This window comes from Spea bombifrons, chromosome 2 (assembly GCF_027358695.1).
Source record: "Spea bombifrons isolate aSpeBom1 chromosome 2, aSpeBom1.2.pri, whole genome shotgun sequence".
NCBI classification, from domain to species: domain Eukaryota; kingdom Metazoa; phylum Chordata; class Amphibia; order Anura; family Pelobatidae; genus Spea; species Spea bombifrons.
Window position 1 is genome coordinate 44,344,368 of NC_071088.1, and position 22,961 is coordinate 44,367,328.

The 22,961-nt window shown below is 34.0% G+C and overlaps 1 protein-coding gene across 1 annotated transcript; it reads left to right on the forward strand.

Annotated features, from left to right (window-relative positions):
* Positions 1-210: 210 nt before the first annotated feature.
* Positions 211-22,959, forward strand: HNF1B (HNF1 homeobox B). Its single transcript, XM_053457668.1, has 9 exons — positions 211-764; positions 6,589-6,788; positions 8,180-8,435; positions 8,832-9,076; positions 16,735-16,895; positions 18,005-18,146; positions 18,598-18,789; positions 19,393-19,511; positions 22,731-22,959. Exons 1-9 carry the CDS (start codon positions 427-429, stop codon positions 22,749-22,751), a joined length of 1,674 nt encoding a protein of 557 aa, XP_053313643.1. The 5' UTR covers positions 211-426; the 3' UTR covers positions 22,752-22,959.
* Positions 22,960-22,961: the final 2 nt, after the last annotated feature.

A 22,961-nucleotide genomic window follows, 5' to 3' on the forward strand; every position in this document is an offset into this window, starting at 1 on the left:
TTCTAATATATATATATATGTAAACTTTTATACAGAAGGCCTCGGGCATTTTTGAGGCAGTGTGTGGGTTTTTTTCGTTTTTTCTTCTTCCTTTTTTTTTTTTTAGTTGCTTAACAAGTCCAAAGTTCAGCTAAAGTTTGGCTGATAAACAGAACCAATAAATGACTGTATAGTCACCAGCGTAAACAGGGTGAAGTGAGCCCTGCCTCCTCTTTTCATTGCATCCTGGATGTTTCACTTGCCTCCCCCTTGATTTGCATATGTTATATTGCTTAATGGAGGAGATCATGGCTAGTTAGAAGTTAGCAGGGTCTCAGGAGGAGTTTTTCTGTGAGCTCAAGGAGAACAGGTGTTCAGAAATAAGGAGTTCGATTTCTCCTTTCTTTTTTTTTTCTTTCCCTATCCCCCCCCTATTCTTCTTCTACAATGGTGTCCAAACTATCATCCCTGCAACAAGAACTTCTCAATGCTCTCCTAAATTCTGGAGTAACGAAAGATGTTCTAATTCAAGCTTTGGAAGATATGATTCCCACTTCCAGTTTTGGAGTCAAACTAGAAAATTTACAGATGTCTCCAGGACATGATGCTGACACCAAGCCTATATTCCACACTCTTACTAATGGGCACAACAAGGGAAAACTGTCTGGAGATGAGGGCTCAGAAGATGGGGATGACTTTGACACCCCTCCAATTCTTAAAGAACTTCAGTCTCTGAACACTGAAGAGGCAGCAGAGCAAAGAGCAGAGGTGGACAGGATGTTAAGGTATGATTTAAAGAAAAAAAAACTGATTATTTATGTGTTCTTTGCTTCCTTTGTTGTTTCGCTGCTTGCTTGCCTTCACTAGGTTGAAACAGTTTTCGTTGTATCAAACCGTGTTAGAGCGTTAATAACAATATAAAAACATTGGGAGTAAAAGTGTAACAACAACAATTTTAATTATTTGCTTTATTTACAAAATACCTCTGTATCATTTACTCAAAAGTCAGAATGAATTAAAGAACGGGAATATTAATTTAATTAAAAATCAACTTTAAAGGGGAAGTTTAAAGTGCTAAACTACACAATGTAGTCTTATATAGCTGAAGTTGATACCTTTTATTGGACACAAAAATATGTACACAGTTACAGAAAGTTTCTGCACCTCGGTGGTCTTTTCTTCAGATACAATCTACAGATTTTCCACCTGAAGAAGAGACCCCTGAGGTCTTTTGCAACTTTACTTTTTTATTTGGCCCAATAAAAGGTTTCAACTTCGAATTTTCTTGAGCCAGTACGGATATTTCGTTTTTCTTATTAAGATTGACAATATACAAACATATTTTTTTTTTTGATATTTTCATATTTCAAGCAATGGAATGATCCACCTAACCTATTCGTAATATTTTACTCCATTGTTTTGTAAATAAAAATCACAGTTGTCATGAGACCCATACCTTCAACCCTATCAATATCAGAAATTAAACCGTCCCGCCAGATCTCATAATCTTACTGGCTAGTTACTAATTATCCAAATCGTTTAATATTTCCTCTCTTTAGCAAAATATCAACTAAATACAGCGATGTTATTTATTATTAACTACGTCAAATGACTTAAAATACTATATCGAAAAGTCTAACTAAAGAAGACTGGACTTTCACCGAGGAAGGTGAATTCCTTCTGCTTTAATGTTTTTAGAAGTAGGATCTGATTTGTAAATATTTTACTATATTTGTAAATTTTATTAGATCTATCATCTTTTCTCTGTATGAATGCATTTTATTTACACCATATTTGGTGTAATTTGTATGTCTTTTTTTGTGCATTAACTGGGGTAGTTTACATTTTGCTCAAAATGAGAGAGCTCTACTGATCTAGCTGCCACTGTATCAAGATTACATTTTTGGGTGTTAATTTTTAGCATTTGGAGAAATTCAAATATTTCACTAAAACGTGAGTCCATTGTTCTGCAGTGAGTTTGAAGTAACCACATATAATTATTTAAAATTGTCAATTGTTTAATTATTATGATTATAAACGCTACACAAAAACGAAAATAAATACAACTATAATATGTAGCATGCTATAAGTTTACACCATGCATTACTGTTAAATAAGTGTAAACATTAGGAGATAGAAGACAAACTCGAACACGTGGTGTTTGGATGTTATTAATTTATTTCTATAAATCATCAACCGAAAGATACACAAAGGGTTGTGATTTAGTTGAATACAGGTACAGGTTATTCATTGGCAACCTGTTACCTTCCAGAGTGAAATGCTTAAAGACAGAATATAGAATTATACTAAATACATAAATCTTTACAGCTATTTTAGGTTATAAATTCGTTTTAACTAAAATATGTGTTAAAATACGTAAAGTTACATAAGCACCAAATTATTTGGAAAGTTGCCTGTTACAAAATATGTAATATTTATATAAAATATTTTTTCAGTGTGTAATAGTGATATGTATGTGCTATTTCTAGAGCCATAATTTAATAAGTAGACATTTTCTCAACATCCCCTAATCACGTTGGATTTATATTATCAAACTCCCTTCTTTACCGTGATCTGTAATAGTAACAGTATGACGCAATTAGCATTAATTTTCATTTCTGAAATCACATCAAATATTGATTACGTACTAATACTTAAACATCATATATATATAATAGTTTCGTTCGGTATCCGAATTAAATTAATATTAATTAATAAATTAATTATACCTGTTAGGAATTTATTATATTCCATAAAATATTCATGTATAATAAATCTGATGATGTTAAATAAATATTTTAGTAATTCTTTTCTTAATGTAATACTTTTTTCTTTTTAATTTTGTAACTCTGATTTTATCATTCAATAAAGACACAGAAAATCACATATTTAACACATTGATGTAGGCATCATAGTAGTGATTTGGCAATGATATAAATTCTCAGTATATACTATTATTTTTACAAAACAAATTCTGATTATTATTCCTATTTATGAATTCAATCATATTTGCCAAATAATCCAACAATGGTGTATTTTTAGCTGAAACCGAGTGCAACCTGTGTAAATATATGCTGGGCATACTTTAAAGCCACGCCTAAAACGTGTTTTATGTTCTTGGTGAAATCTCTGAAGAACACTCTTAAGTAGCCGCACCGATGAGGTGCATTAATGGAACTCTACAATTCAGCATAATAAAAGTTAAACACGTGCAATAAAAATACCTGAATTGATCTCATCCACTCTAGCAGTTTCCTTAACAAGAGTCAATAATAATAAATAAAGAACTTCATCAGGGTGAACGATATGTTCAGTCTTCCCAGAATATTATGTTAAAATTGGATAATAGTCTTGGATAATAGTCTTAAAAATAACCAATTATATATATATATATATATATATATATATATATATATATATATACTGTATATATATACTGTATATATATATATATATATATATATATATACTGTATATATACTGTATATATATATATATATATATATATATCATAGTCCTTATTTTCTTCTAATTTTACTATGTATTTTTGTAAGGTTCCAAGCTCTTTTGTTCTGTCTTTGAACAGCACACTGATATATTAATGTTCCGTCTGATTGTTCTGTCTGATGTTTACAAAGGCTCTACTTAAGAGTTCAAAAAGTATCCATTTTGCATATTTGGAGGTGGGTGTGTGTTTGCCAGCTGCCTTTGTGTGCATTGTGCCATATGTTCACCTTTTATAAATATTCAAGTCAGGAAACAAAGCATAAGGTAGCAGAATTAAGATGCCAGAATCCCAATTCAACATGATCACTATACTGCCACATTGTAAAGGTGAATATTTTATTTTGTAGCTTACTTTAAGTATTATTTTGAATTGAATTATAACGTTTATATGTGTATTACTAATATAAAAAAGCAGATTAATTGTATGTGATCCCTGAAGAATGTGGGAGTGAATAAAATATAGAAAACTGTCAAAAAAAGTAGGTTTCTAATTAGGTACCTTAATACTAATATTTTGTATAGTAATTACAGATCAGCATACAAAATCTTTTCTGATTGAATTTGAATCTGGATAGTATTTGTGGCAAATTGTGGCATGTTCAAATACATGAGTATTGTACATGGATTTTAATGCATCTATGAAAACTGTATATAGGAGTAAGTATTTTTTAAAAAGGTAAAACATTTATTATTGGTATATTATTTATGTATTTATATATATATTATTTATATATTATATATTATATATTATATATATTATTTATGTAAATGTGTTCATACCTTAGTGTCTTTTTGGGGGATTCAGTTAAAGATTCAATTTCCTCAGTCCCTATGGCACATATTAAAAATTCAGCACCTAGGGGCAGGCTGTAGGGAGGTAGGTTGTAGTGGATAAAGGGCATCTCATGCCAAATAACCTCAGGCTTACAATTCAAAGTGGATGGAAATTAGCAGTGAATATTATTTCAGCCATATTCGCCTCCTAGCTGTAAAATACCTGAGAGTAGGAGGCTATTTTGAGTCACAGGTAGTTTCACATAGGCAATCCCTCAATGATGTAGAATTTTTCCCTAAATGACTATATTATAAAGCATCTCTTTGTTTTTCACTCTCTAAATATAAAGCACATATACCTAAAAGTCTATTATTTCCCACAATATTTTGGAGTAAAATTATATATGCAATATACTGTACATATTTGTGTTTCCCTGGCAGTTAAAATAAGTTCTAGCCAGGGTGAATCATATTAATTAAATTATGTATACTGTAAGTTGTGTTATACTATTATTGTTTCATATTACATATGTCAAAATCGGTATGACCTGTTTTTTTTGTGAACTTTTATTAAAAGCTCTTAGCTTTGATTTACAATATATAGACACCTCACCTAATAATGTATATTTTAACTTAAAAAAAGCTCTTCTCAAAAAGTGTAATCTCATTTTAAAATAAGATAATACATAGGACACAGGATTCTGAGATAAATACATCCCTAATAGAATTTTCCATATGGATTGTAATAGAAGAAATAGGATTTAGCTAGGGATATATTTCATCACTTAATAGGTTCCCCTTTTAAGGAGATTGACAGAGTTGCTACTAGATTATAATTCATAGTTATCAGTTAAGAAACTATAACAAGAAGAATAAAGGTTATATCGGACAACTAAAATGATTGATAGCCTTGGACATTCTATTTTTTGAAAATGTATTCTTAGCAAAAACAAAATATGTCCACAAAAGCCATTTTTGGGCCCCATAATATGACCCTGTTTTTTTTTTCTGAAGAGTATAGATGCAAAATGCCAAGTAATACTTAACATTTCTGCACAGACATTAAGTTTCTAGTAGCAACCAGTCTGTTCAGGATGCTATAGCCATGGGCAGTGCTATTACCATTAATGCTTCAGGATCTTAATGTACTCCTTTGTAAATAGGAAAAACCAAAATGGAATCGCATGGCTGGTCATGCACTGCCGATCTATTTCTTGGTTAGGGCACCTTTGATTAAGTGTGCTACCATTTGGAGTGCTTATGGGACTTATTTAGTGCATAATAGTAACAAAAAGAAGTTATAATTTCATGTAACGTTGGTGTTTTAATAGTTGACAATACTTTAAGGAATATGTAACTTATGTTGCGTTCATACAACACATTGTAGTAAACCGAACAGTTTTGCTTCAGTTTGGGCACCACAGCGGTTTCAGAAGTTTAATTTCTTTACTACAATCCTCTCCCTATACAATGGCGCGCTAAAGGGTGGAGGAAGTCCTAAAGCAGCAGGGATTCACTTTCTGTAATGTAACATAGCCAGTAACGATGTCTCTAAATTGTAGTGGAAGAATACCCAAGAGGGGAAGTTAGGGGAGCACACATTCTCTCCTATAGGTATTTCTACTTTATTGCTGCCTGCCTATTAGTTAAAGCCAGCAGATTCCTGTTTTAGTGCAACATAGCAGACGTCGTTTCACATTTATACAAGTTTATTTATTGCTCTCTTTCAAAACTATGTATATGTTGTGTACCTTATGTAGCATATGTGAAATTATTTTAAAGATTTGCACTTATGTTTTTCTGACTCAACTGCTAAATACATGACGTATCTGAGCGTACATTTGTATCTCTTTCGTTATCGGCTGTTCATTTAATTTTTTTTGTGGAAGTCCCCAACGCATCACAAGGGGAAAACTTTTTTATCACAAATCTTAAAATTGCCAAGAAATCTTTTGATGGCGCCAGTTTTAGGTGACAGAACCACTTGGCTTTCAGTGCCTTGAATGAGATATAACAAAGCCTTGAGGTAGACGAATTTGTCTACACTGTTAGTTGTGAAGTCATATGTTTATTTCATGTTTCATAGATTAATATCATATGCAGACCAGATTTATTTGTATATAGTAGTAATAAATGACATGTATGATGTGAAAATCACCCTTAAGAATATATCTCCAAAATGCAAAAGTGTCCCCTGCAATCCTTAGTTTCTTAGATTTTTTGTTAACACTCACCTTAAATTTCAGAACAGTCTAATTTATAGTGAAAATGGAAATTAAATACGACAAACGCAATTGTGGTGACTAAATCTATTTATTTTTGCTACAGTGAGGACCCATGGAGGGCTGCAAAAATGATAAAAGGCTACATGCAGCAACACAACATTCCCCAAAGGGAAGTAGTGGATATTACAGGCCTCAACCAATCGCATCTCTCACAACATCTCAATAAAGGAACCCCTATGAAGACCCAAAAACGAGCTGCTTTGTATACTTGGTACGTGAGGAAACAAAGAGAGATTTTAAGGCGTAAGTATTAATACTTTGGTGTTCCTCCAATATGTGATACTTAACTTTGACTAGAGTCTCATTGTAACCTTCCTGTAGATAATAGCTCTATATTGCCATTTGAAGGTTCCATTGGGTATGATGCAGACCCAGTTCAGAGATGCTGCCCCAGGATTCTTTGACAATAGCATATGTTTTGTTTGTTTTTTGTTTTAAAAGTGCGTATAGCCTAAAACCACTGGAATTGAATATGGAATGACAGGAAAAAGAGATAGAGGTTTCCAGTTTGAGAAAATTGCAATAACTGAACATGATTTGGCCATACTAAATTCTGCCATATCGGATAGTATCATTGAGTAATATAAAGGGGAGAGAATACTAAGAATCATATGCGTATATACTTGGCTAAGCAGATAGATTGACTTTGTTGAGAGTAAGAGAAGGAGGATATGGAGGGCAATCAGTTTCACAATACTGTATTTGGTGGGGGAAAGCATTCAAGATTATAAAAGTAGAGGTTTGTGTACGAATTTAATTACCACTATAAACAGCTAATTTACCTTTTTAAAGATTTGATTTGTGGTACATATAATAATAATAAAACCCAGAATTGGTATTGTTCATAAAACAAGAGATTCAATTGGAGTTGGGCACATTAAATTGAAAAAAAAGCCTTTAATGCTGAAGTAGTTCAAAGCTTTCTTACATCAAACATGAAAGGTAGCGTATTTAGTCACCTGGAATAGTTTGATCAACAGGCATGGTTTATTGGAGCCTACTGCTTGGGAGACGTTAGGCTTCTAAGATCCACTGGTTTTTTTTAAACACATTTTATGTATCTTTCATGTACCTTATATTGTAGCTACAGACCTTTAACATATATACAGTCCAAAGGGATCAGTGCACTCACATCATATTGCAAACTCTTAAATCTATAGTTTTCATTAGGGCTTAAATTTAGCGGAAATATGTGGCCATATTATGCTTAGCCCACCGATACCACCACACCAAAGTACTCCAATACAGATGGGTCCAAACACTTAATACTGTTGCTTATATGGAGTGAAATCTCTTCAATTATATAACCTACCAGTCTGTTTGATGTTAGAGTTCTGATCCCTTTGGTCTATATACAACTATTTGGTTTCCAGCAGCACCCTATTATAATTAATGCTAGTTCAGGTGAGTGCTTAGCTTTTGGACTTGTCCTAAATATATGTATTATATACATACATATATATTTATATATATATACTTGTGGCGTACTTCCCCAATACTTTTGCTGTCTTCTTCAATCTAGCTGTGTTTTCAACTCTCTGTTCTTGCTTTGATCTGCTCTTTATTGCATTTAAGTGCTTATGTCTACAGGTTGTGGCTATAGGCCAGATGAAATCTTCTTTCTTTCTTTTCAGAATTCAACCAGGGTTCTGGAAATATGACAGACAAAAGCAGTCAGGATCAGCTGCTGTTTCTCTTTCCAGAGTTCAACCAACAATCTCAAGTTACTGGACAGCCTGATGATACCTGCTCTGAGCCTGCCAACAAAAAAATGAGACGTAATCGCTTCAAATGGGGTCCTGCATCTCAGCATATATTATACCAAGCATACGAAAGACAAAAGAATCCCAGCAAGGAAGAGAGAGAGGCTTTAGTTGAAGAGTGCAACAGGTAAACCTAATCTGTCAAACACAGATATGTCTACCTTGCCCCAATCATAACATAAAGCGGATCTGTGATTTTTTTTTTAAATCCTACATTTTATAGTTCTGTATATAAACTTCATATTCATAATAAAGTTGCCAATATATATATATATATATATATATATATATATATATATATATATATATGTATGTATATGTGAAATAAACTGTTTCTTAAATTAAGTCAGTAAGAATATATAGTATATACTAGTGGACCTGTATGGTTTGTATGACACTAATATTTAATATATTTGTAATAGATATCACAAAAGGCATATGCCATGAAGAAAACCATGTGAGACTGAACTTTATGGGATGTGTTATTTTAATATATAACCCTTTGCAATATTGTATTTTATAGAGCAGAATGTCTTCAGCGTGGTGTTTCCCCATCTAAAGCACATGGGCTGGGGTCAAATTTGGTCACAGAAGTTCGTGTTTATAATTGGTTTGCAAACAGAAGGAAAGAAGAAGCCTTTCGTCAAAAACTAGCCATGGATGCTTACAGCACTGGATCATCACATGGTCATAATATGAATTCCCTTCTAACTCATGCATCACCGCACCATAGTCAACCAAGCTCTTCTCCTCCAAACAAATTACAAGGTAAGAATATCCCCCCAAAAAGTTGGCCTAAAAGTAAAACGTAACACACTGCTTTTTTAGATTTTTGTTTGTAGGGCAGCGAAGATGGTTCAATTATTTAAGTCACAGAAAGCACTAAAGCAAAGTTCCTGTGTCATTGTCTTAAAGCAGCCCATGTGACTAGTGCCGGTTAGGTCTAGCTCTGCAAATGTATTCACTAATACGGGAATAACTACTGAAGCGTATACACCACCATTCTCTTAATAGTTGTTTTAGACATTTTAGATTTCTTTCAATTAGGTTGAATAGTTTGTGCATTCATATGTGGTGGTTGTCCAATTTGATTCACAATAATAATTTCTCAAATGTAAAAGTGAAATTTGTCGATTTCCTTATGGCATTATTCTATCTATAAGACGTCAATCATATCATTGCATTGTGTGATTATAGAAGAGAGAATTATAGGTCTTTTCTGAATTTTGGTAGGAGGGTGATGGGGTAAGGACTTCTTTTGATCATAGGACAGGTTACCATTGTTTAAATTAAAGTGTCTGCTCTTCTGTATGACCCAACCAAGTGTAGAGTTGAATGATGGTGGTACCTGTTAACATTGATGGTATACCAGCTGTACATCAGATTAGTAAAATAACATCTGTTTGTCAAATAGGTTAGTATTTTTGGTCATGTTTCCCATTGGAGAGGACATAGATTAAGTTCACCATCACATTCAGTCTTTGATGGTGATTTTCAGTATTTGTTTTATGTTTTATATAGACTTGTTTGGTTTCTCATAGTGCATGAGTTTATAAACCCTTTTGTTTGTAGGTTATGGTTAGTGTGTGGTTTTGAAGGGCTCACTTGTGGGTTTATTGATTTGTAGGTGGTCTACAAATAACTTTGATAGCTCTTAGAATGGTATGTCTCCTTAAATGTATCTATTTATTCAGGGCACAGGAGCAACTGTTCTCCATTGTTGGTATGTGTGCAGGTGATAGCATTCATGTCTGGGGAAGTACAAAATGATGTGAAGAAAGCTGTGTGGAAAATACAAAAACAATCAGACAGTAGAAGATAGCTAGTAGGCGGATAAAGCGGGTAGTTGGTCAAAAGCATTGTATGATAAGAATACTATTGTCTTTCTACCTGTAATCTACATAACAGGCAACTCAAGTGGCAAACAAAAGAAAGCAGACTTCTGACAAACACAAAGGTCAGAATAGGGTCAGAGTGGGGTCACAATCTCTCCTCTCTGTCAGAATTGTCCCTTCTCTTGAACTGTCTAGTTTCACTGATCTTCTGCCCGTATTTAAAGAGACATTGTATGCAACAGGTTTGTTTCAACATACCTCCAAATACCTCACTTTTCCTAAATTCAACATTTCACAATCCTATACACCAAACAAAAAAGGTTTAAAGTGGTTAAAAAAAGCTATGCATAAGAAATCCACCTTAAAAATAAGATGAAGCCACCTCCACACTATGCGGCCAATTATCCTAACCTCTTGTTCATAGGATCTGGATGATTTTTCATGCCCCTTGTGTTACTGCTCACATAAGTTGGTTCAGACAGCCTTAGTTAGGGTGGACGAGGAAAAGGAGATAATGTCTCGGTAGGAAATTGATTAGACATGCTAGTTGTGTCAAATTTTGCCACGTTTCTTTGAGATAAACCTTTATGCGTCCGTACGTATTTGGTAAATTAGAAGCTATTTTTATTTATTTATTTCCTTGGTGAGATATGGCCAAGCTTCTTTGGAACAAATTTTTACGATGACCAATATCTGACCCTGATTCAGGAATGTGTGACATAATAGAACTGTATAGGAGAAGTTTGCCTCTCTTATCACAAACAGATTGCTTACAAGATGCCCCAGAAGCACACTGTCAGCAATGTCAGCTGTTTTCAGTGTTGTTCTCTGGCTTTGCAATAATGCACCAGCATGCGGCCTAGTGTTGTCATGGTATTGTCTCTCTTATGCATGCTTAATTGACAATTACACTAAGACTTTGGACAAGCCTTGTAGTCTTTGATGTGCCCTCATCCTTCCAGTGCGTACTCAGTCACTGCATGACACCTTTTGTTTTTTTCTGTTAGGGGGCTGCAATTACTGTATATATGTTCATTTATCTTTACCCAGAAGGCCTTTAAGCCCTGGTCTTTATTTTACAAGCTCTAGACTGAGACAGCAGGAGCTGTCCTGAGACATAGGTTCCTGTGACAGCCTATTCTGTGCCTCTTTTTTACCAAACAGGAGTGATGGTTACTTCCATGATACGGTTGCTGAATTGGAAAAAGAGATCTTGAGAGGTCAGGAAGGGTCAATGTGAAAATTGATTGAATTTGCTGGAGACTGGTGCTCATATTGATTAGATTCCACTGATGAAGGAAATTGGCACAGGATATTTAAATATCTGGCCTTGGAGGTTAAACATACCAATTAGAATCTCTGATACAATAACAGAAAAATGCCTTATTGTATATTATCTAAGGTACGTTTTGTAAAAGGTTAGCAGAAGAAACAGGAGCCTTTTATGCCCTTATGTATAGTAGTGAGGTTTTTTGTTTTTTTTCAAAAATAAACTATTTTGTGGCAATATAATTCCGTTTCCTTATTTTCCCTCAAAAATATAACACATCGGTAACAAGTGTAACTTTCTATTCTGCTAACATAATAATATGTAATCTTGATGAAGGGCAAGAGAGTAGGTAAACAGTTACGATCAGGAACTTTTTCAGTAAATATAAAGCTAAATGGGGTTTTAAATCAGTTTTACTAAATGTTAATAATTATATACATTATTGGCATTTCATGGTGTAAAGTGTGCGGTGGTGGTTTGGAGGTGGAGAAACATTCATCAAAATATACCCCCAACTTCCCTGTAAAGTAGACAGTATTTTTGTCATTTATTTTGAGAATTCAGAGGCTACAAAAACAAATAAAAAAAATAAACAGATAAACTGAATAATTTTTGAAACTATTTAGCTATTTACACATTTCTTCATATTCACCAGATAACCTCACACTATTTAGTGTCGCAATGTGTTTCTTTATTAATGTTTTTCTCACTGATGATTATAACAACAACAATAATAATACATTAGTTCATGACCCAAAATTGATAAACTGTAGAACATAAAAAAAACACACATTAGTATTATTTTGATAAAGGAAACAATGTACATTTAGTTGTAACGAGAAAAAAAAAATCCTGTAACTTTTGATTATATCAGGGTTGAAAAAAAGCCCCTATATTCAGTTGAGTTGTAACTCAATGTAATTGTTTGCGCTGTCTCTGTATTTAGAAATGTCTCCCTACCCCCACCACTTACACCCCCCCCCCCCGTCTTTGAATCTGTCTTCTCACTAAGTAGTAACTTTGCCTTTCTCTGCACTTGCTGTAGTTTTCAATCATGTTGGAGAAAGAAGCTGAAAGAAAGAGAGATAAAGTGAGAGAGAGAGGCAACATGTTAAATACTAGCAAAAGCTTTCCCTCTTGTCTACATATGTAACAGTGCTTTTGCTTTAACTCCTTCTAAAGTCCCCGCTGTGTTCCAGTTATCTTGGGCACTTTGCCTATAGAAGTTGGTTGGGGCATACCCTGTACTTGCCCAGGATTTATATAGCAAGTGCTATGCATACCTTGAATTAAGCAGAGCACTAGTACACCCTCATAGACAACCAGCCACGTGGTCACCCTTCTAAGAGTTGTCAATTTTAGATTAATAATCTAAAGTGGATTTACCAGTAGTCGTTTATTTGCTTCGGGTTTAGCATTTCCAATTGATGTATCAAGTACCGCATAATGACATTGCTGGCAAGATTAAAAACCATGAGTTCCTAGACTTCAACTTTTCAAGATACCCCTAATAGCATTGGCCCAGATGAAGTCAAAATGAAAATGCAGGAAAGAGCCGTCATGACTCCATGGGCAGTCTGAATATATCCTAGATTAACAATGTATAAATTACACTGGTATGCTTTAATCACTGGATCTGGTGCTTTAGGTGGTCAACATTCTTATACAAAGGACTAACAGATTTATTGTTATTCTTTTTTTTATCTTTTTTGTGCGTGCATTTTTTCCCATCATTTTTTTCATTCTTTTAATTACAGGGCAAAATTCCTTAAAATGATTTCAAGAGATTTTTTTCATAGCAAATGCATTTAAGATGTGATCTTTTTTTTTTCATGGTGTCAGATCAAATGTTATGAGTAAGTTACTCCCTAATTCAGAGGTTGGGAAACTGTGACCGAGTTCATGTTATGAAGCCACAGAGCCAGAAAGCTGTTTATAGTTCAATGTTGTGGTATTAAACAAATGACTTCACAAAATGGCTTAACCTTGAAATTATTCTTGCCCGATTATTTTGCAAAACTCAGCCGGAGATTTAGTGACTGTGAACTGGGTTCCATTAGGAAAAAAAAAAAAAAAAAAAGATAAAATTTTGAGGCAGTATTGCTGTGTGCATTGTGATTGCATTTCTGTGCATTTTCTAGGTCAACATTAGTGTATGTTAATATGACAAAATATTTTACAATAAATAATAGTATAAGTGTTTCCCCGATAAGCTGCAGTGCAAGTGTGCATTAGACTTTATTATTATTATTTATTGTTATTTATTGTTTTATATAGCGCCATCAAATTCCGTAGCGCTGTACAATGGGTGACTTTAGCTTGGTATATACCACCAATAATATAACATATTGATCAAATAAATAAATGATCTTTATTAACTGTGGGGGGGCTACTACCCGAATGGAGGCCAGTTTGCGATCTGAAAATACATTTTAAGTGATGTCAATAACCTTGAAATACTTCAGATTATGACCGATGTTGTACACTAACATATTTTACTGTTGTATTCCCCTGCATTGATGTGTCAGTACATTCTCATGTTGAAAAGATTTTCAGTTTTATTGAGGCAATAAGAGCTTTGCAACCACTGCTATGTGGGTTGGGCCGGCTGCAATAAACAGGTTTATAATGGACATAAAACTACACTTCATAGCTTTTGTGGCATTACTGGTCTCAAGGAGCCTGAATGTCATGTCACTTTGGTAGAAGAGTGTTAGAAATTATTGCCTGGTACATATCTAGTAGTATGTAAGAGAAGCTACAAGAAACACTTAATTTAGAAAATGTACATTAATTAGTTCATCTTTTCTGTTCAAATATCAATATTATATTTTATGGAGCGACAATATGTCATAAATACTCCATGGCATAGGTCTCATGTCAGCTTTCTTAATTATAACTGTTTGATATGCAGCAGTGAAGGGCCATTGTGTGTAGGTTGTCAATTTCTGATTTGGGTTATTTAGCATTGTCATGTGTGAATCACTACCAACCTTTTCAGTCTGTAGCAATTTACAAATACACCGTATATAGAGACGGTAATTAAAAAAAGCCAGTTGGTTGTATGTTTTATATCATATTTTTACATTTTATAATAGTGAAAAAATAATATTAAGAATAATTTTAATTTACAACCAGTGTCTATTTAATTGACACATATTTGTTGCAGCCTCTATAACTTGTTGTACAGCTCTACCTGTTGGCAATATATATATATATATAGGCTGAAGAGAATAATAATCTAATAATAGCGACTGTTTACAGTAGTCCATAAAAGGTAAATGTGCAACAAATTCATATTGCCCTTAAAAACGAAACAAACGAATAATTATTTCCACCATAAGATAACCGTTTCCGTTACAGATAAACCCAAATTTTCAATACCCTTGCCCACATTGGCCTTCAAGTAGGGCAGGTTGTATGAAAGTTTGTTGTAAAGAATTCTGTGTGGAGAACACCCTGCTGGGAAGCACACATAGATAATGCTGCAGACTAAGAGGTTAAAAAAGTCTAACATGGGGATTAAGCTTGTGAGAGCAAACCAAATCTGCATTTCAGTGATCTTGTATTACTTAGTACTAAAAAGCGAAACAAAGTAGTACCTCCTGAATAGAGGTGTAATTCTTATGATATGCTAATGTGTGACATTTCCCAGTTTGGGATAAACTCACTTCCATGTTAATTAGCTGTGTGATATTACAAGGCTCCCTTGCTGTTTTCTGAAAGATCAAAAGAGGAATTAAAATATCATCCAGGAAATAGGAAACAACCTTATTTTTACCGTATTCATTGATATTGCTTACGAAGAACTAGGAATTGTCAATACAACTGGTGGACCTGATGTCCAATCTTCTCTTTCCCCACCAGGAATTTAATATTGTTAAGTTAATCAGAAAGAATTGTTTTCAAGGCTGGGTATTCAGTAATACAGATATAGAGCCACTGATACGATTTTCTCTATACATTTGCTTACAGTGTCACTTGCATTATGTATTGTAGAAAACTAGCACTATATATTTCTTTAAATGAGAGGGACACTTTAAATTATATAGTTGAACAGTTATTGACTACAGACTGTTGCTGCCTTAAAGCTGGGCATGCGGGCGCTAAAAATAACCTCAATGCTAATAAACTTTATATACCGGTATTTTAATGAGTAAACTAAATAATAAGCATTAAGTAAAAAAATTTTCATGTGCAAACCTTATTTTACTATATTTTCCTTTTAGGATGACATGATCATGTTATGTAATCTACCTATTTCTAAGACAATCCAGTATTTGTGGTTCAGCTTCACATAACATAGTCTACCTATTATGTACCACTTATATGGAAAACTATCCCCCATTTTATGTTTTAACCTTTTGTTTAAATAGCGTTGTAAAAAAAAAAAATTCTCCACCAGAAATTCAAATACCCTATGCATGAGGTTAGAAATACAGCAGAAGAATGTGTTTGGAACAGTGCTTGGGTTAATTAATGTTTACACTGTTCATAGCTAGGACACTTCCCCTGGTGAAAGTCCACTTACCTGTCTGAAGAGCATTCTTAGATAAGCAACCATGAATAGCAGAGCGATTGTAAGTTTCCCAAGCAACTTAAAGGCAGTTAGAATACAGACATATTGAAATATTGAGGGAAGTAATACTTAAGAAGATGTATAATGCCCTTAACGTATCAGGATACTTTTAATTATTCAAATGCACAGGTTGCTGTAATATATGTAAACCCTGTGGATATTTTGAAAAATTATTGAAGATATTTTAGAGACACTAAATAACATTTTCAACTTCTGTGTATCTATGCACACATGCACAATATTGTGTGGACAATTAAGCGTCGCCAAGGAATAACCTTCATGACAAGTTTTGTATATTAATATATACTACATTATACAATATTTTTATTTATTTTATACAAAAATACGAAAGACATAGAAAAATACATTATTACATTTAAAACATCGACATTTACAGACAACACAATATTGGGATTCCATTGTCCAGTGCGTTACCGATAATTGACCACTCTAAATTAGTGTGTTATTGACTCATATGAGGTATGTTTTATGCTAATGTTTCTTTCAACAAGGATGATACATTATACAATATTATATATTGTTTAAGGATTGTCGCACTGAAAATCCACAATTAACCAGTGCAATTAGCTTTTTACAAAAGACTGAAATATTAAAAATAAACTTAATTTAATGGAATCATGCTTAACAAAGGAAATTAACTTAATTGGGACCACAATTATTCCAAAGTTCTTTGTTCCTTATACCCGTAGAATTTATATATATACAATTTTTTTTTTTTTAGGGGTGAGATATAATCAGCAAGGAAACAGTGAAGTTACTTCATCATCAACAATTAGTCACCATGGTAACAATGCCATGGTGACCAGCCAGTCGGTCTTACAGCAAGTTTCTCCAGTGAGTTTGGATCCTGGCCATAACATGCTTTCACCTGATGGTAAATTGGTGAGTACACCTGGCCTATTGTAGCTGCAGTGCTGATAAGATAAGAGAACCAAACAAGCAAAATAAACAAGATTCTTTTTTCGGTTTCTCACAGGGTCAGTTGTAAACAATGAAGCATTGTAAGGCAGAGTAAAAATCATGAACACACACACACACACACAGAGTTTAAACTAGAAAGCAGTGCTCTGACCTCTGCCTTCAAAATGTTAGAACATCTACGTTTTTGAAGCTGACCCACAGATGTAACAAAGAGCCGTTCTCTTTTTATTGATTAAATACTTTGGAAATGAAGAAAAGTGGGTGGAACTATATTTGTTTTCTGTGCAGATGACATACACATTGATAACACATTCACTATTTTCGTGGAAGGGTGGTTAGGATACCATTTTCCTTAAACCAGACAGTCTTTTTACTTTTCTTTTCTTTTAAAAGCCTTACCTTAATTGTAGAAAAAAATACAGTAAATGGTTTTCCCAGACTACTGCAGAATTTCCAACATTTGCCTAAAGTTTTTAAAAGCAAAACAATAATATTTTTTACCTTAATGATTGGTATTAAGTAACCCAAAGTTTTGGTTGAAGTTGATACCTTAACTTTTCTTTGGGCCAACATAAAAAAGAATTTAACTTTAAATAATCAATTCCATTTGAAGAAGAGAGCTTTAAGGCCCCGAAACTTCTGTAACTTTACATCTTTTGGTATGTTGACCCAATAAAAGGTATCAACTAATTTCTTATAATTATGTGGACTAGGTTTAGCCAGTCGCTTCAGATGATGACCCACAACTTCCATGATGTTCTACCAGTTTATTCTGGGCAAGGGCTTCTGGTGAAGGGCCAAGATCACCATCATCATGATGAGTTACAATGATTCTTAGAAATCTTTTAAAATTAGACTCGTAGATTTGTAATGACCACCTGGAGACTACCCTTTGGACAGGCCAGCTTTAGATTCTTGATCTAGACCCTGATACCATTGGGGCATTTCATATGGTGCTATATCTCATCAACCACAATCCCTGCATTTGGTAATATCGACATTGACAGGCGACCTATAACTTCCTCTATTTTTATATTTTGTCTCTAATTTTTTTTCTTATTGTATTTTAGATTTCCGTTTCTGGAGGAGGGCTACCTCCAGTGAGCACCTTAACCAATATTCACAGTTTATCCCACTCGGTTCATCACAATTCCCAGCATTCCCAGAACCTCCTCATGGCTCCCATTTCTGGAGTAATGGCAATAACACAAAGTAAGCTTCCTAAAACTTTATTTTATGAACAGAAATATATTTGGCCCAATACATTTGGCCAGGAAATGATATGAAATGTATTACAACTTCACAGTGTGTCAGCTCAGTGTATGGCAGAACAGTGGACACTTTTGCCTATATATAGTTGTATATATACTAGAACCCTAAATAGCAATAATTGTATAATAATTACAACCGTTAAGATGACACATTTTTTGATACAGTAATTACTCTATTGTTACCATCATAGCTGAAACACACAAGGAACAGATCGACTACACAAAAAAGTGTATCTCCTCACAGATGTTTGCTGGGCCATGGTTTATTGTTACTGAGTAGGAAAATACATTGGGATCTGGCCATACATTTCAGAAAACTGGACACTTTTGCACGAAAAACACCATATGTGAACTTCTAGAAAAAAATTTTGACAATTTGATTTTTTTTTTAGATTTGAACACTACCCAGGCACAAAGTGTGCCAGTGATAAACAGTGTTGCGGGAAGCCTAGCGGCTCTACAGTCAGTGCCATTTTCGCAACAGCTCCACAGTCCACACCAACACCAAATCATGCAGCAGTCTTCTGGTCATATGGCACAGCAACCATTTATGGCCACAGTGACTCAGCTTCAGAATTCACACAGTAAGTACAAAGCCATTTTATAAGTGTTAGCTGTTAAACATTGTTAACAATAGCTTCTCATGTCCCTAGATGGACAATCCATTTATATTATACAATACAAAACAAAACTTGTGTATATACTTTACATCACATAAGTGGGTATGTGATGTTTCTTTTGGTATGAGATGTGTAACTTGCTCATTCTGAAAATGGTATATTAAATTATAAAATGAAATATTGTCTGATGCCCACTTAGCTTTTAGAGAGGCTTGATCTATACCTTTACCCTTTCATATTCCCTTAATCAAAATTTCTTCTTCTCACCTTTTCTATCACATTCTCTTTCTTTCTCCTTCTATCGATGGGAAAATATTCTTTAGCGTTATATTTTCTTCTCTGAAAAGGATAACTTCTATTTAAGTTCTATTTAAAGAAAAATTGAAAAGGCAAATATTTCTGGAAGTATGCAAGTACATAAAATAATACAATAAAAATGAAAAGAAAAATATTTCCTCTGAAAAAAAAATAAGTTTTTCCTCTGGTAAAACATAAGTAATAACATGAGCTTTTGTAGAAAAAAAAAATACAATGAATATTCATTGCTCTGTTTTTTGATCCATGTAGTGTATTCACACAAGCAGGAGCCTCCCCAGTATTCACACACATCCCGTTTCCCATCAGCCATGGTAGTGACAGATACCAGCAGCATTAGCACGTTATCAAACATGTCGTCCAGTAAACAGGTAAGAATACTATTTGGATGAATACGTCTTTAGTACATATTTCGTACTTACCCAGTATGCACCCCTTACTAATTAACCAGTCAATCCTTATAATACATGTATCCATTCAGTAATGTAACAATTGTTTTAGCGATGCACCATTAACATTACAATAATGAAATGTCGTTCCAAACACCATGTAGGTGAGATTTGTTTAAAAAAAAAGTGTTTCTATATTGTCAGAAATCATTGGTTAAGCAGACTTCTGCTATTGTGGGGCATGATTGTTGAGTAAACCAAAAGTGGCTTGGGAGTCAAATGTTTATGCAATAGCAACCCAACAGTCGCTTATTAATGTGGGAGTGTTAAGCATTGACGGCCTTATTAGGTCCTTGATTTAAGAGCCGTAGATACATCAATAGATCAATTTAATACACTGCTAAATGTTGGGAGCCAAATAACAATCACAGGAGCCTTGGCTACTGGGTGTCTGGAATATGTCCAGTCCTGTGATTAGTATACCTTTGCAAAGTCGAGATGAGGTCCTCTTGTATGGCTATACAGGGGTTTAGTTAAAAAAACCTAAACAATAATGTTTAGTTTTAATGGTTTTATTACGCCTGAAAATAATACATTTGAGTATTTTTTAGTTATTGTTACCAAATGGGAACAGTGTTTAGACAATAAACAGGCTTGGGGAACACACTGCACAGTCTTGAGATATGTGGGAACATTTGTCACATTTATTGATTATGAGATAAACACGAGCCAGCCTTGAAAATTAGATACAGATAGTTTGCTTGCATATTTTGTCACAGCTCCCGGGTTTGATAAGAACTGTACATAAAAACTGGTATGTAAGTTATTTGTCAATTTCCATTTTATGCTGGCCTTTATATGAGTCAGATATGATGTCTAGACTGAACGTAGGGCAAAAGGGAGGACTGGAATTACCCTGCTGCCTTTTATTTTCTTTTGTCTCCAAACTATTATTATGTTAGTCTCCTAGTACCTAGAAAGAATGCAAATTAATAAAATATTACTGGAAAAAAAAAACCCTGAGTAAATAATATAGTGTATTGTATGCAGTTTTGCATATGTTTATTACATTCTTATGAAACCATGAAATTGCGTTGATCACTTTTGATACCTCTCTATAACACACACCCCATAATTTACAATAAATGAATACATTTACTTTGTATCCTAACATTTAATAATAAAATAAATATTGCAACTAACCCTAGGAAAAAGTTGTTCACTGAAACCAGATATTTTTCGTGCCCAGGGGATGAGACTGATAGTGTTTAGCAGACCTGAGGTTATAATAAACATTAGTCTTGGCAAACATCTGAGAAAGTTCATAGAAATCTCTACTATCACAATGCAGAAATGATAATATTGAATGGATGGCTTGGTTATGTTGCTGTTGCCTGATGAAGTGAACACTAAAAATGCAAAACCATGTTTTTAGGTTTCCCACTCTTTGTAGTGAGGAGGAAAAACATTTATCTAAACCCACAAATCTTAATCAGTCAGGCAATCAAGCACATCTAGACTCCTTGGAATACTATTTCCTTGAAAAGAGTTATCAATCCATCTGGAGAGCACTCAGCCCTAAACAAAGCTAATTAATTATTCTATCTTGCCCAAGCAGACTTTGATGCTTGTTGAAACAAGCCCTACAAATTCAGGCCATAATTGCCTAATCAAAACACTCCAAGAGATGCTACCTCATAGGATGTGACAGATCCATAATAGTTCTATTCTACTTATCACAATATTTATTAAAACACAGCAATAACATATACAAAAACAAATCACTGCAAGGGCACTTAACTGTATTTAAATTGAGTGTATATGTAATTCAATCCATAAAGACTTTTTATTTTTACATATTTTTGCACATCAGCACATCAAGTCCTATTTATTGTCTGTTTCCAAGTACTGACCAGAAATGTTCTCATGCCTTTAATGACCAATACAGTACCATTCACTGATTGCAACCATTCTTCCCTTCTCTGTGACTTGAAACCTAATGAAATATTCAATAATCTTCAACAATGGGCTATCCTCGCAACCAAAACCCTTATACCATGACCTTTTCTCCTATATTAACTCTGTCCAGTGCTAATTGTCACTAGTGCCACATATACATTTGGCCAGTATTGACCTCTTACACTTTTCCTGTTTTCTAGATAAATTCTAGTACAAAATATATACTGACATGTTGAGGCACAAATACAAAAGGGGCTGTATTTCCAAAATAATGCTGATGGGTGTAGCATTGGCATAGTAAAAATAAAAGATGTATGATCACATGAGTAGATTTAATACTTACCCATTTTAGTGTTATGTATGGCCTAATTGGACTGTTCTTCGCCTTCATTGTATGCATACATTGATCCAGCCTAAGTGCTGAGTGATAATGATGTCTTAAGACTACTTCACATCCTTGATTTTTGCTATGAAGGGAAAAAAGTTGCTATTTCTCCTGTATTTCTTTCCAATATCTAAACTCACCCCTAGTAACTCGTTCTCTGACTAACAGAGTGAACTCAACGAGTTTGAAACTCTGGAAAACTACAAATTAAGCTGTATTATTCCGTTTTTGCTACCTACTGTGTTTGGGTGGCAGTCAATGTCCCTAAAAAAACAAAATGGCAGAATACAGGTTCAGGCACAAAATAAAATAATTTAGTGGACAGATTTAATACATAAGAAAATTAAATAGGTAAATTAGTATTAACACTGTCCCTTTAAATAACACGAACAACATATACATATCTTTGTCATAGAATTCTTCGGTCTTACACTCAATTTTACAACATTCGCAAACATTCTGTCACTAGAAGTCCCAGTTTAAATGACGCATCACAGAATCTTCTTGGCGTCCTCTTATCTTGAGTTAACAGTGTTTGTTCTTTGAAAAAACTCCAAGGCCGCATCTTATTCTGTACTGCCGATGTTTGTATACAGGGAGAAGGGTAGAACTCTCTTTACCTTAGTGCAATTTATAAGCAGTAAAAGAAGAGCGCACTAAAAAGACACATGAGCTTACGGTCTTAACTTAAGCATGAAATGAAGGGCATATGTTGGTGTTTTATGACCTAGTAGTGGTGCAATAAAACTAATTTAGCTATACCATAAAATCATTTTCTTAAATTGTGCTAAGTTATCATAATTAAGTATAAGCTGGGCAATTAAATTAAATATGTATCTGTTTTCTTTCTCACACAGTGTCCCTTGCAAGCTTGGTGATGTGCTGCGCCTAACTTATTTAACATGATAACAAGGAAATATTCTCTATAACATCTAACATCGAGAACATTGACTGATATCAGAAAACTTTTTATATATATATCCACTGCTGCCAACCAGTCTTGGAACAAGAGGAAGGCCAGAGAAGTTTTGTGCACCAGAAGCTGCTCCACTTCCTGAATCTTGGTATTATTTTACAGTGTTTCCCGG

Excerpts from the sequence above, each read along its gene's own strand:
- HNF1B (XM_053457668.1), top strand. The coding sequence starts at position 427 with ATGGTGTCCAAACTATCATCCCTGCAACAAGAACTTCTCAATGCTCTC. Across the intron at positions 765-6,588 it reads GAGGTGGACAGGATGTTAAG|TGAGGACCCATGGAGGGCTG; the intron begins GTATGATTTAAA and ends TTTTTGCTACAG. Across the intron at positions 19,512-22,730 it reads ACATGTCGTCCAGTAAACAG|TGTCCCTTGCAAGCTTGGTG; the intron begins GTAAGAATACTA and ends TTTCTCACACAG.